The sequence below is a fragment of the Carlito syrichta genome, unplaced genomic scaffold, assembly GCF_000164805.1.
Source record: "Carlito syrichta isolate Samal-C Ts95f unplaced genomic scaffold, Tarsius_syrichta-2.0.1 Scaffold311222, whole genome shotgun sequence".
In the NCBI taxonomy this organism is placed as follows: Eukaryota; Metazoa; Chordata; class Mammalia; order Primates; family Tarsiidae; genus Carlito; species Carlito syrichta.
The window spans coordinates 604714-618082 of NW_007255318.1; the positions used below are offsets into that span (position 1 = coordinate 604714).

Here is a 13369-nt window from a genome sequence, read left to right on the forward strand (position 1 = left end):
CACTCACCTCAGCCTCCCAAAGGCACGGGATTACAGGCTGAGCCACCAAGCCCAGCTGCCCAGCTACTTTTTTAATAGAGGTGAGGACTCCCCATGTTACTCCAGGCTGCTAGAACCCCTGAGCTCAGGTAATCCTCTCGCCTCCACCTCCCAAAGTGCTGGGATTACAGGCATGAGCCACCACGCCTGACTCAAGTGAGTTTTATATACTTGTGTTTGCCTCAATTCTATTCATTTCTGGTTAATTTTATCCTTAAGCATTTCTTATTACTCTAGTGTGAGCTTTTCACAACTAAATGTTTAAAAACATCTAATGAATGTAGTCTACTTAATGGGTGATATATTGATTGCCCTAAAACATACTTTTGTTAGTAGGTGTTTAACCTTGGTGATAACCTTAAGAATATGTACTTGTGGACTATTATTTAATGGAAGTTTACATAGATTATCCAAATATGAACATCTAAATAGTTTGAGGTTGTTTATACTCTGCATTCTTCCCCTAGTTCTACTTGCCTGTGTTCTGTCTACCTTCAATTTAAAAGACAGTACCAAGCCGGGCTCGGTGGCTCAGCCTGTAATCCCACGCCTTTGGGAGACTGAGGTGAGTGGATTGCCTGAGCCTGCGGGTTCGAGACCCACTTGGGCAGCGAGACCTCATCTCTACAATAAATAAAAAAAAATCAGCCGGGTGTGGTAGTGCATGCCTGTAATTCCGGCTACTTGGAAGGCTGAGGCGGAAGGATCGCTGGAGCCCAGCAGGTCGAGGCTGCGGTGGCCGGGAGCGGCCACTGCACTCCAGTCTGGGCGACAGAGTGAGACTCCAACTAAAAAAAAAAAGACAGTACTAAGTTTCTGCCAAGCATAAAACATTGCATTTTGGAATTGGTGGCTGGGCCAAGATAGATTCTTTCCTTTTAGATATTTACATCCAGGTGTGGGAGACAGGCTGGTAGTATGTTGTTAAGTGTAGTAATAGGACTGGGCACGGTGGCTCACGCCTGTAATGCCAGCACTTTTTTTTTTTTTTTCCAAAGAACAATGCATTATTTATTTTGTGAGGTTACATTGCAAAATGTCCCACTACCTTGAGAAACAGTATTATATCTGAAATACACGTTCATGAACATAATATGACATCATATGTGGCTTAATGGACATAAACACAAATACATAGTCTCCAAATTTTCCTTCTTTTTTTTTTTTTTGAGTTGGAGTCTCACTCTGTTGCCCAGACTGGAGTGCAGTGGCCGCTCCCGGCCACCACAGCCTTGACCTGCTGGGCTCCAGCGATCCTTCCGCCTCAGCCTTCCAAGTAGCTGGAACTACAGGCGCGCACTACCACGCCCCGCTGAATTTTTGATTTATTGTAGAGATGAGGTCTCGCCTGTCCAGGCAGGTCTCGAACCCGCGGGCTCAGGCAATCCACTCACCTCAGCCTCCCAAAGGCGCGTGATTACAGGCTGAGTCACTGAGCCCATCTCAAATTTTCCTTCTTTATGACTAAGAAATTCTTTGCTTTTCCCTAGCTTTCTTTATTGTGAGAATACTTTATAAAACACACATAACCTCAAATATGTAATTGACTGTTCATGTATCAGAAAGGCTCTAAATTTTTAATAGTCTCAATAAATCACAGCACAGATAACATGAAGTAAAGTCTTCACATTATTTTTAAATTCACAATTTTACTTGTCCTCCACTGAGGGGCTTGGAGGTGAGAAGACGATTAGGTTACCTCCAAAAGAAATCTATCTGAATGTCAGCACTTTGGGAGGCTAAAGTGAAAGGATTGCCTGAGCCCACTGGTTCGAGACCAGCCCGGGCAACTTGGTGAGACTTCATCTCTACAATTAAAAAAAAAATTAGCTGGATGTGGTGGCACATACCTGTAGTTCCAGCTACTTGGAAGGCTGAGGCAGAAGGATCACCTGAACCCAGCAGGTCTAGGCTGCGGTGGCTGTGAGCATGCCACTGCACTCCAGCCTGGGTGACAGAGTGAGACTCCAACTCAAAAAAAAAAAAAAATTATAGTAATAGCTCCATGAATGGAAGTGACCTTGAAAAACGCCTAGACTTTTCATTCATTCAGGAATCTGGGCCTTAGGGAATTTAACTGAGAGAATGGGGTCAGGGTATTCCAAGTAGAAGGAAAAAACACATTAATGTACATTTTGTATATACTTTAAAGAAGTGAGCTCAATTTCTCATTCAAAATTAAAGGTGCCTCTTATACAAATTAAAATTTACCCTCCTTTTTTATCACCTCACAGTGACCCATGTATTTGTTTTCTTTTCTTTTTCTTTTTTTTTTTTGTTTTTTGTTTTTGAGGCAGGGTCTTACTCTATCAGCCAGGCTGAAGTGCAGTGGTGTGATCTAGGCTCATTGCAGCCTCAGTCCCCCGGGTCCAGGTGATCCTCCCGTCTCAGCCTTCTGAGTAGCTGGGACAACAAGCATGTGCGAACATGCCCAGCTAATTTTTTTGATTTATTTGTACAGATGAAGTCTTGCTCTGTTACCTAGGCTGGTATCAAACTCCTGGGATTCCAAAGTGCTGGGATTACAGGCGTGAGCCATCATGCCAGGTCCTATATGTATTTTTATTATAGTACCTGCATTACTTTATTATACTTTTATTTATTTATTTATTTATTGAGTATGAGTCTTACTCTGTTGTCCAGGTTGGAGTGTAGTACATGCTCACAGCCACCACAGCCCCAACCTGGTGGACTCAGGCAATCCTTCTGCCTCAACCTTCCAAGAAGCTGGAACCACAGGCACGCACCATCACACCTGGCTAATTTTTTTTAATTATAGAGACAAACTGGGCTTGGTGGCTTAGCCTGTAATCCCACGCCTTAGGGAGGCTGAGGTGAGTGGATTGCCTGAGCCTGCAGGTTCAAGACTCGCCTGGGCAACTTGGCGAGACCTCATCTCTACAAAGCATCAAAATGAGCCGGGCGTCGTAGTGCGTGCCTGTAGTTCCAGCTACTTGGAGGGCTGAGGCGGAAGGATCACCGGAGACCAGCAGGTCGAGGCTGCGGTGGCCGGGAGCGGCCACTGCACTCCAGTCTGGGCGATGGAGTAAGACTCCAACTCAAAAAAAAAAAAAAATTGTAGAGACAAGGTCTTGCCAAGCTAGCCAGGCTAGTCTTGAACCCCTGGACTCAGGCAACCCTCTCGCCTTCACCTCCCAAAGTGCCAGGATTACAGGCATGTGCCACCGTGCCCAACACTTTGTTGTACTTTTTAAAAAAAGCTTTTGACTCCCCTAACCCCCATTAAATTATTTTTTTTTTTGCCAGCTTAGCAGAAATTTACTGAGAATTCCTGGTCTGGTGGTTATCGCACTCCCAGCCTTGAGGGAGGGAATAACACTGTAGGATATCACTGAAAAATCACATACTGTGCCAATACCCCTAGTCAACACAGTGAGGAATAAAGTAATTACCCAGAGAAAGGATGGTCTTCAGTCGTCCTAAACTCAAGAGGGATCAGGAGAACAGTTGAGGGTACAGGGGGCCATCACATAAACCTACATTCTTTGAGGACAGGAACTGTGACTACTACGTTTTTTTTTTTGTTTTTTTTTTTGAGTTGGAGTCTCACTCTGTTGCCCAGACCGGAGTGCTGAGCGACCGAGCCCGGCTGTCTGCTACATTTTTATGTCCCTAGCACTCACCTCATTTCTTAGACCACGCTTGGCTGGCATGAATTGTTTCCCAATAAATATCTGTATAATTAAGCCGGGCTCGGTGGCTCAGCCTGTAATCCCGCGCCTCTGGGAGGCTGAGGTGAATGGATTGCCTGAGCCCGCAGGTTCGAGATCTGCCTGGGCAGCGAGACCTCATCTCTACAATACATCAAAAAATTTAGCCAGGCGTGGTAGCGCGTGCCTGTAATTCTGGCTACTTGGAAGGTTGAGGCGGAAGGATGGCCTGGAGCCCAGTAGGACGAGGCTGCAGTGGCCGGGAGCGGCCACTGCACTCCAGTCTGGGTGACAGAGTGAGACTCTAACACAAAAAAACACAAAAAAACAAAAAAAAATCTGTATAATTGAGTGTTATCCTTTTTTGTGGATTATGTACTTGTTCCAAGAGTGCTGCTGCCGCTGCAAACATTTGGCACCTAGTTGGTGTTAGAGTTTCAACCAAGAGAAATGGTTGAAGGAAGTCAGATAATCGCCAGACAGGACCTCAGATTGGTTTGATGCTCATCTTAGGTGCAAAAACAGTTTAGTCTCTATATTGAGATTTGATTAGACTCAGTGATACTGAGGTTGTATGAGTAAGAAAATTCCACACTTGGGAATCAAAGAAATTTTTTTTTTTTTTTTTGAGTTGGACTCTCAGTCTGTCACCCAGACCGGAGTTCAGTGGCTGCTCCCAGCCACTGCAGCCTCGACCTGCTGGGCTCCGGCAATCCTTCCGCCTCAGCCTTCCGAGTAGCTGGAAATACAGGTGCGCGCTACCACACCTGGCTAAATTTTTGATTTATTGTAAAGATGAGGTCACACCAATCCACTCACCCAAACTACCAAGGCGCGGGATTACAGGCTGAGCCACCGAGCCCGGCTCAAAGAAATCTTTATTAAATCCTGGCTCTGGCATTTACTAATTTTCTGTTCTGAAAAATAGAATAATATCAAATAGGGTTGATGTAACAATTAAAAGAGATAATATATATAAAGTATGTACTGCTGATAACACTGTAAGCACAAATAATAACTATTATTACATAGCTATTGTAATAATAAAACTTAGCAAACACTGATATATAATCCAAAAGCCAAATGTATTATTTATTTATTTTTGAGTTGGCATCTCACTCTGCCGCTCAGGCTGGAGTGCAGTGGCACGCTCACAGCCACCTTAGCCTAAACCTGCTGGGCTCAGGTGATCCTTCTGCCTCAGCCTTCCAAGTAGTCGAAACTACTGGCCCGTGCTACCATTCCAGGCTCATTTCTTATTTATTGTAGAGATGAGGTCTCACTAAGTTGCCCGGATTGGTCTTGAACCTGCGGACTCAGACAGTCCACTCTCCTTGGTCTCCCAAAGTGCTGGAATTACAGGCTCAGCCACTGAGCCCGACTAGTGTTTTCTATTTAGTATTTTCCAACTCTGGTAACTGAAGCCACAGAAAATGAAACTGTAGATATGGGGGGACTACTGTATTTTCTGCTGAAGTTTGGAAACTTCTTGTCCCACAGAATGATTTCCATGAATTGTTAACATTATGGGGTTATTTGTAAATTTGAATCTAGGGATAATTCTATTTCCAAGTTCTGAGAGGCTCTTTTTTTTAAGTAGGCATCTCTATTGCTCAGGCTGGCATGCAGTGGCACAATCACAGCTCACCGCAGCCTTGATACTCTGGGTTCAGATGATCCTTCTGCCTCAGCCTCCAGAGTTGCTGGGACTACAGGCATGCACCACCACACCTAGCTAATTTTTTCCTTCTTTTTTGGTGTGGGGTGATGTGGGCAGGTAGAGACCAGGTCTGACTGTATTTCCCAGGCTGGTCTGGAACTCCTGGACTGAAGCAGTCCTTTCACCTCGGCCTCCCAAAGTGCTGGGATTACAGGCATGAGCCTCCTCGCCTGACCTTTGGGAGGTACTTTCACCCTGTCTGTACTCAGTATACTTTGCTTTGACGTTGTAAAATATTGCTTTGAATATTCTCAATGTTGGACAATTTTTCTCCTTTGAAAATGAATTTGAGGTTAGGCGCAGTGGCTAAAGCCTGTAATCCCAGCACTTTGGGAGGCGGAGGCGAGATGTTCGCATGAGCTCAGGAGTTTGAGACCAGGCTGAGCAATTTGGTGAGACCTCATCTCTACAATAAATAAAAAAAAAAAAAATAAGCTGGGCATGGTTGCTCACACCTATAGTTCCATCTACTTGGAAGACTGAGACAGAAGGATCGCCTGAGCCCAACAGGTCGAGGCTGCGGTGGCTGTGAGTATTCCACTGCACTCCAGCCTGGGCAACAGAGTGAGACTCCAACTCAAAAAAAAGAAAGAAAATGAGTTTGATTTTTTTTTTTTTTAAATAACAGTGGAAAGTCAGATGCAAACTAAGAGGAGTAATACCATCTTTGTCCCATGAAGTCATGTCAGTACAATTTTACTTTCTTGAATACAATTTTATAAGGAATTCTCAGAGGGGAGGATTCTAAAGTGTTCTGAGCAGTGATAGTAAGAGTTAACAACTGGAGTATCTTTTAATTATTTTAATGGGGATGTTATTCATTTGTATACAAGGGGGTCCCCAAAAATATTTTAACGTTTTGTAATTATTCTTACATGCTTAAATTTCAGTCACCCTCAAGGTATTCGTTTGATGCAGTACACCTATTGAGATGCTTTTTCCACTGTTCAGAACGGTTTTTGAACTTTTTGATTTTGAATGGTTTTTAGTGCTTCTGCCATTTTTTGTTTAACCTCTTCCACATCAGCAAAACGTTTTCCTTTGAGGAGTTTTTTCATGAGGAAACGAAAAAAGATCTCTCAGGGCAAGATTGGATTGAATAGGGAGGGTTGGACATGGAATCATGCTGGTTTTGGTCTAAAACTGCTGAACACTCAGTGCTGTGTGGCAGGTATGCTCATAAATTACCCATCATGAAATAGGCAAACATTGAGGGAATCTCCAAAAAAGAAATTCACTGAAGCTGAACTCAGCCTCTCACCACCACACTCGCTGGCACACTGATACCCATGAGGTCCTATAACATTTAACCTAGCAGGGGAAGCTTGTATTACAAGGATCCCCCCCGCCAAAAAAATAATGCTAGTTTTTTTTGAGTCCCCTCGTACATGCTTTTTAAGACATTTTATAGTTGTTTTAGATGCTCTATCTTGTCCATGAAGTTTTTTCCTTCAAGTTAGACTCTGAATCTTTTTTTTTTTGAGTTGATGTCTCACTCTGTCGCCCAGACTGGAGTGCAGTGGCCGCTCCCAGTCACCGCAGCCTCGCCTGCTGGGCTCTGGCGATCCTTTCGCCTCAGCCTTCCGCCTCAGCCTTCCGAGTAGCCGGAATTACAGGCATGCACTACCATGCCCGGCTGATTTTTTGATTTATTGTAGAGATGAGGTCTCGCTGCCCAGGAGGGTCTCGAACCCGCGGGCTCAGGCAATCCACTCACCTCAGCCTCCCAAAGGCGCGGGATTACAGGCTGAGCCACCGAGCCCGGCTGACTCTGAATCTTTTAACTCGGTGGTTCTTATACTTTTTTGTCTTAGGACTACATTACACATTTAAAAATTACTGAAGGTTGCAAAGAGCTTTTTTTGTGGGTTATATCAGTCAGTGAAACTGAGGTATATAGTTTTTTCTTTTTAGAGTTGGAGTCTCACTCTGTCACCTAGGCTGGAGTGCAGTGGCATGCTCACATCTACCGCAGCCTCTACCATCTGGGCTCAGGTGATCCTTCCGCCTCAGCCTTCCAAGTAGCAGGAACTACAGGCATGTACCACCATACTCAGCTAATTTTTTAAAAAATTTATTGTACAGATGAGATCTTTCCAACTTGCCCAGGCTGGTCTCGAACCCATGGGCTAAGGCAACCCTATCACTTGTGCCTCCCAAAGTGCTAGGATAATAGGCATGAGCCACGGCGCCTGACCCATTTTAAATATTTGCATTAATGTACAAGTGATAATAAACCCGTTGAATATTATCATAAATAACATAACTTATCGTGAATATTACCATAAATAAACCTATTGAATATTGTCGTAAAAAACCTTTTTAGATAATTGTAGATATTTTTCAATATTATCATAAATAACATAGTATTTTAAAAACTTTTTAGATAATTGTAGATATTCTTTTTTGATATTATACCAAACTTTGACAAGTAGTAGTTTTCCTAAGGGTTAATTGTAATGTGGGATATAAAATTGTATCAGTATTAATACATTAAGAGGTTTGTCTTAGGCCAGACGCAGTGGCTCAGGCCTATAATTTTAGCATTTTGGGAGGCTGAGGTGAGAGGATTGCCTGAGCCCGTGAATTCCAGACCAGCCTGGAAAACATGGCAAGACCTCATCTCCACAATAAATTAAAAAAAAAAAATTAGCCAGGCATGGTAGCATGTGCCTGTAGTTACAGCTACTTAGAAGGCTAAGATGGAAGGATCAACTGAGCCCAGCCGGTTGAGGCTGCGGTGGCTGTGAACGTGCCATTGCACTCCAGCCTGAGTGACAGAGTGAGACTCCAACTCAAAAAAAAAAAAAGAGGTTTGTCTTATAGTTTGAGTGAATTTTATTTTTTTATTTTTTTGACTCGGAGTCTCACTCTGGAGCCCAGGCTGGAGTGCAATGACATGCTCACAGCTACTGCAGCCTCGTCCTGCTGGGCTCAGGCGATTCTTTTTTTTTTTTAATTGGATTCTCACTCTATCACCCAGGCTGGAGTGCAGTGGCCGCTCCGGCCACCGCAGCCTCGACCTGCTGGGCTCCGGCGATCCTTCCACCTCAGCCTTCCAAGTAGCTGGAACCACAGGCATGTGCTACCACGCCCGGCTAATTTTTGATTTATTGTAGAGATGAGGTCTCCTCAAGTTGCCCAGGTGGGTCTCAAACCCGCGGGCTCAGGCAGTCCACTCACCTAGGCCTCCCAAAGTGCTGGGATTACAGGCTGAGCCACCGAGCCTGGCCTCAGGCGATTCTTTTACCTCACTCTTCCAAGAAGCTGGAATTCCCAGTGGACAGGGCTTAATTTTCCCAGCATCCCTGTGCGACAACAGCCAGAACATTGCTAGCCAGGGAATTGTAACCAAACCTGGTGTCCAGAGCCTTTGTTGGGGTTCTGTGGACATCGGACATCGTCAGCTGCCCACATGGATGACCTTAGCCTCCAGCATTTCCAGAAGGTGGACCTTATACAACATGGCTCTAAGCCCCCACAATAAATCACATTCTTTTTTTTTTGAGTTGGAGTCTCACTCTGTTACCCAGACTGGAGTGCAGTGGCCGCTCCCGGCCACCGCACCCTTCCAAGTAGCCGGAATTACAGGCGTGCGCTACCACGCCCAGCTGATTTTTGGTTTATTGTAGAGATGAGGTCTCGCTGCCCAGGTGGGTCTCGAACCCGCAGGCTCAGGCAATCCACTCACCTCAGCCTCCCAAAGGCGCGGGATTATAGGCTGAGCCACCGAGCCCATCATAAATCACATTCTTAAGACTATCTGGTGTCTTAAGACTTAAGGCCCCAGATTTTATCAGGCAGGACATTCTAAGGGTTTAGAGATTACCTTTCAGGAACCAAGGGTAAAGGCCATACCATTCTTTGGGCAAAGTTATTTACTACTACAGTCTGCTTCCATGTCATCACAAAGATTTTTTTTTTTTATTAGGAGTCTCATACTCTGTTGCCCAGGCTGGAGTGCAGTGGCACGTTCATAGCCATCGCAGCCTCAACCTGCTGGGCTCAGGAGATTCTTCTGCTTCAGCTTTCCAAGTAGCTGGAACTGCAGGCATGTGCCACCACTACTGGCTAATTTTTTGATTTGTTGTAGAGATGAGGTCTCGCAGTAAGTCAAAAGATATTGTCCAGGCTGATCTCAAACTCATGGACTCAGGCAATCCTCTCATCTCTGCTTCCCAAAGTGCTGGGATTACAGTTGTGAGCCGCCATGCTTGGCACAAAGAATATTTTTAAAGTGTACTTCAGGTTCATGATTTATTAAAACAAGTCAGTTTTACTGCTTCACCAAAGACTGTAAAACTGGTTTGTTCTAGTTGAGTGTGTAGTGCATGGTGAACACATGGTAAAGAATACAGTGTGTACTAATACATTTCCATGCCATTGCCTTGACTGCCCTATGTGTCAGCAGTTTTACCCTTGATGCTTTTATGCCATTGGTGTAAATGACAGCCTAGTCAAAAAAACAAATAGCATATTAGTATTTATTTCTTATATTTTTATGAAAATAAGTCTGTCCACAGGTGTGCCTTCAGGATCTCTGCTTTAGCCCTCTGATCCTTCTATTTTTATATCTTTACCATGTTTTATAATATGCTTTCATCTTCTAGAGGACTCAGACTGTAAGTTCTTTCAGCGTAGGTTGTCTTCATCTTTGTGGTCTCCCTTTTACCTAGCATAGCATTTTGTGGCAATAGAAATTCAACAGATACTCGTTAAATTAATTTGTGTGTGTTTTTTTTTGAGTTGGAATCTCACTCTGTCGCCCAGACTAGAATGCAGTGACATGCTCCTGGCCACCGCAGCCTCGACCTGCTGGGCTCAGGCGTTCCTCCCGCCTCAGCCTTCGAAGTAGCCAGAACTACAGGCGCGCGCTACTGCGCCCGGCTATTTATTTATTTATTTATGTATTTATTTATTTGAGTTGGAGTCTCACTCTGTCGCCCAGACTGGAGGGCAGTGGCATGCTCCCGGCCACCACAGCCTCAATCTGTTGGGTTCCACCGATCCTTCCGCCTCAGCCTTCCAAGTAGCTGGAACTACAGGCAGGCACTACCATGCTCGGCTAATTATTTGATTTACTGTAGAGATGAGGTCTCGCCAAGTTGCCTGGGCAGGTCTATAACCTTCAGGCTCAGACATTCCACTCACCTTGGCCTCCCAAAGCGCTGGGATTACAGGCTGAGCCACTGAACCTGGCCACTTTGTTAATTTTTTCATCACTTAGGAATTCTTTCCAAAACTTTTCATTCTATTGGAAAACAACACACACACACAAAGAGTGACTTTTTCTTTCCATTTATTTCTTTTGTTTTACAGAATTGTCAAATCTGTGCCAATTCCTCATGATTTGAGAATCAGCTTTGATGATATTTCCTCATTGATATTTAAGTCAGTCACCAAATTCTGCTTCTGTCATCCTAACTGCTTCTGTCCTGGTATAGGCGCTCCTCCTTCAGACTAGTGTGACAGACTCAGCCTTATCTCCATGTCAGATTTTTCCTCAAATCTATCCTCTATTAGCTACTGGGAAGATTGGATCTGTTTAAAATGCACATAGTATTAACTCATACCTATATGGTGCTTGTATCACAGGCACTTTTTAACATGTTTAACTCTCAACACCCTGATGAGGGAGGTTCTTTGAAGCATAAGGCCCAGAGAAGTGACCTAGCAGGTCTGGCCTGGAGATCCAACTCTTTACTCTTAACTGTGCTTCTCATTGCTTAGCTTCAAATCTGTTGCTCTTGTCTAGAAGCCAAAGGTAAGCCTCCTAAACATGGTATCTAGACCTCCCATGCTTTGACTTCTGCTCTGTCTTGGGACTTCACCATCTCCTGCCTGGGTGATACTATAAGCTTTAGCAACTTAGATCTCCTTATAGTATATCTATGCACGATGCTCTTTGTAACCTCTGCGCTGTGACAGCCGTTGTTCCATATGCCTGGTTTGCTTGCCTGTGCCCCACTCACCTGACAGGTTACTACTTTTGAGACACAGCTCAAGTTTTCCTATACCTTCTTCCTTTGTCCCCTGCCCCCAAGGAACTGCTTGGGAACTTATATAGCATATAATTGCATAACAAGTGTGGTAAGTACAGTGAGAAAGTTAATTAAAAGGTATAAGGATGTTAAATATTTGGCAATTAGCAGTTTGTTCCTATATCTTAAACTAGACAATCCATTATTTTGATGGCATGGATTCATCTTATACCATCAGTATTTGGTACATAAACAAAAAGCGAAAATTTTAAAGAACAACTAAACACAATATTTCTTCCAAATTGTATTTCCTATTTTAAATTTTCCTTCAAATGTCAAAACTGATGTATTTCTTACAGACTTTTTGAAAGTTGTTTAATTCTAGGATTTTAAGTTTTTTAAGTAATGAGTTTTTCTTCTCTGTTTTTTTCTTTTGTAAGCTCCTTGCCCGACTTGAAGGTAGAAGTTCCTTGAAAGAAATAGAACCAAATCTGTTTGCTGATGAAGATTCACCTGTGCATGGTAAAAACAACCGCAAACAAAAATATAGTGTCATAATTTAAGTTTTATAAAACTTTTCCTCATGGAAGTTAATATATATACACATGCTATTGTCGAGGAATTATATAGGTTAAACTGTGCAATTAAAAAATGAGAAGCAGGCCGGGCTCAGTAGCTCAGCCTGTAATCCCAGCACTTTGGGAGGCCTAGGTGAGTGGATTGCCTGAGCCCACGGGCTCGAAACCCTCCTGGGCAACTTGGTGAGACCTCATCTCTACAATAAATAAAAAATTAGCTGGGTGTGGTACCATGTACCTGGAATTCTGGCCACTTCTTGGAAGGCGGAGGCAGAAGGATTGCTGGAGCCCAGTGGATCGAGGCTGCGGTGACCAGGAGCGTGCCGCTGCACTCTAGTCTGGGCAACAGGTGAGACTCCAACTCAAAAAAATAAATGAGATGCAAATCACAGCGGAACTCTTTTAAGCCTTATCTGTGTCAGATGAGTTGTGAGGTTTGTATCTGCAGTAAATCTTCAGAATATACATTGACCTCTCTTTTTTATCCCAACACTCAAGTATTTCTGGGAGTTTTTATTTGTTTTTCAGAAAGTCTCTCTCTGTCACTCAGGCTGGAGTGCATTGGCATGATCATAGCTCACTGCAGCCTCCAATTTCTGGGCTCAAACCATCCTCCCACCTCAGCCTCTTGTGTAGCTGGGACTACACCATGTCAAGCTAGTTTAAAAACTTTTTTTTATGCCAGACACAGTGGCTCAAGTCTATAATCCCAGCACTTTGGGAGACCGAGGTGAGAGGATTACCTGAGTCGATGGGTTTAAGACCAGCCTGGGCAATTTGGCGAGACCTCATCCCTATAATAAATCAAAAAATTAGGCCCGGCTCGGTGGCTCAGCCTGTAATCCCAGGCTGAGGTAAGTGGACTGCCTGAGCCTGCGGGTTCGAGACCTGCCTGGGCAACTTGGCGAGACCTCATCTCTACAATAAATCAAAAACTAGCCGGGCGTGGTAGTGCATGCCTGTAATTCTGGCTACTCAGAAGGCTGAGACAGAAGAATCACCAGAGCCCAGCAGGTAGAGGCTGTGGTGGCTGGGAGCGTGCCACCGCACTCCAGTCTGGGTGATGGAGTGAGACTCCAACTTAAAAAAAAAAAAATTAGCCAGGTGTGGTGGCATGTGCCTGTAGTTCCAGCTATTTGGAAGGCTGAGGCAGAAGGACTTCCCGAGTTGAGGCAGAAGGACTTCCAGCAGGTTGAGGGTATGGTGGGCATGCCACTGCACTCCAGCCTGGGAAACAGAGTAAGGCTCCAGCTCTGAAAAGAAAAGTTATTTCCTCAATCAGGTAGAATAAAAAAGAATTATAAATACAAAATACATTTATACTGTCTTTTATATTTACCTATATAGTTACCTATATACCTGGGTTCTTTTTTTTTTTTT

General features: G+C 44.0%; 1 protein-coding gene across 1 annotated transcript in view; it reads left to right on the forward strand.

The window, feature by feature from the left end:
- The window catches only part of XRCC2 (X-ray repair cross complementing 2), a 28044-nt gene that overhangs the window by 7952 nt on the left and 6723 nt on the right, over window positions 1–13369 (forward strand). The window contains exon 2 of the mRNA XM_008068569.2: window positions 11852–11933. Within this exon, the coding sequence (XP_008066760.1) occupies window positions 11852–11933 (82 nt within the window). The remainder of the gene's footprint in view (window positions 1–11851; window positions 11934–13369) is intronic.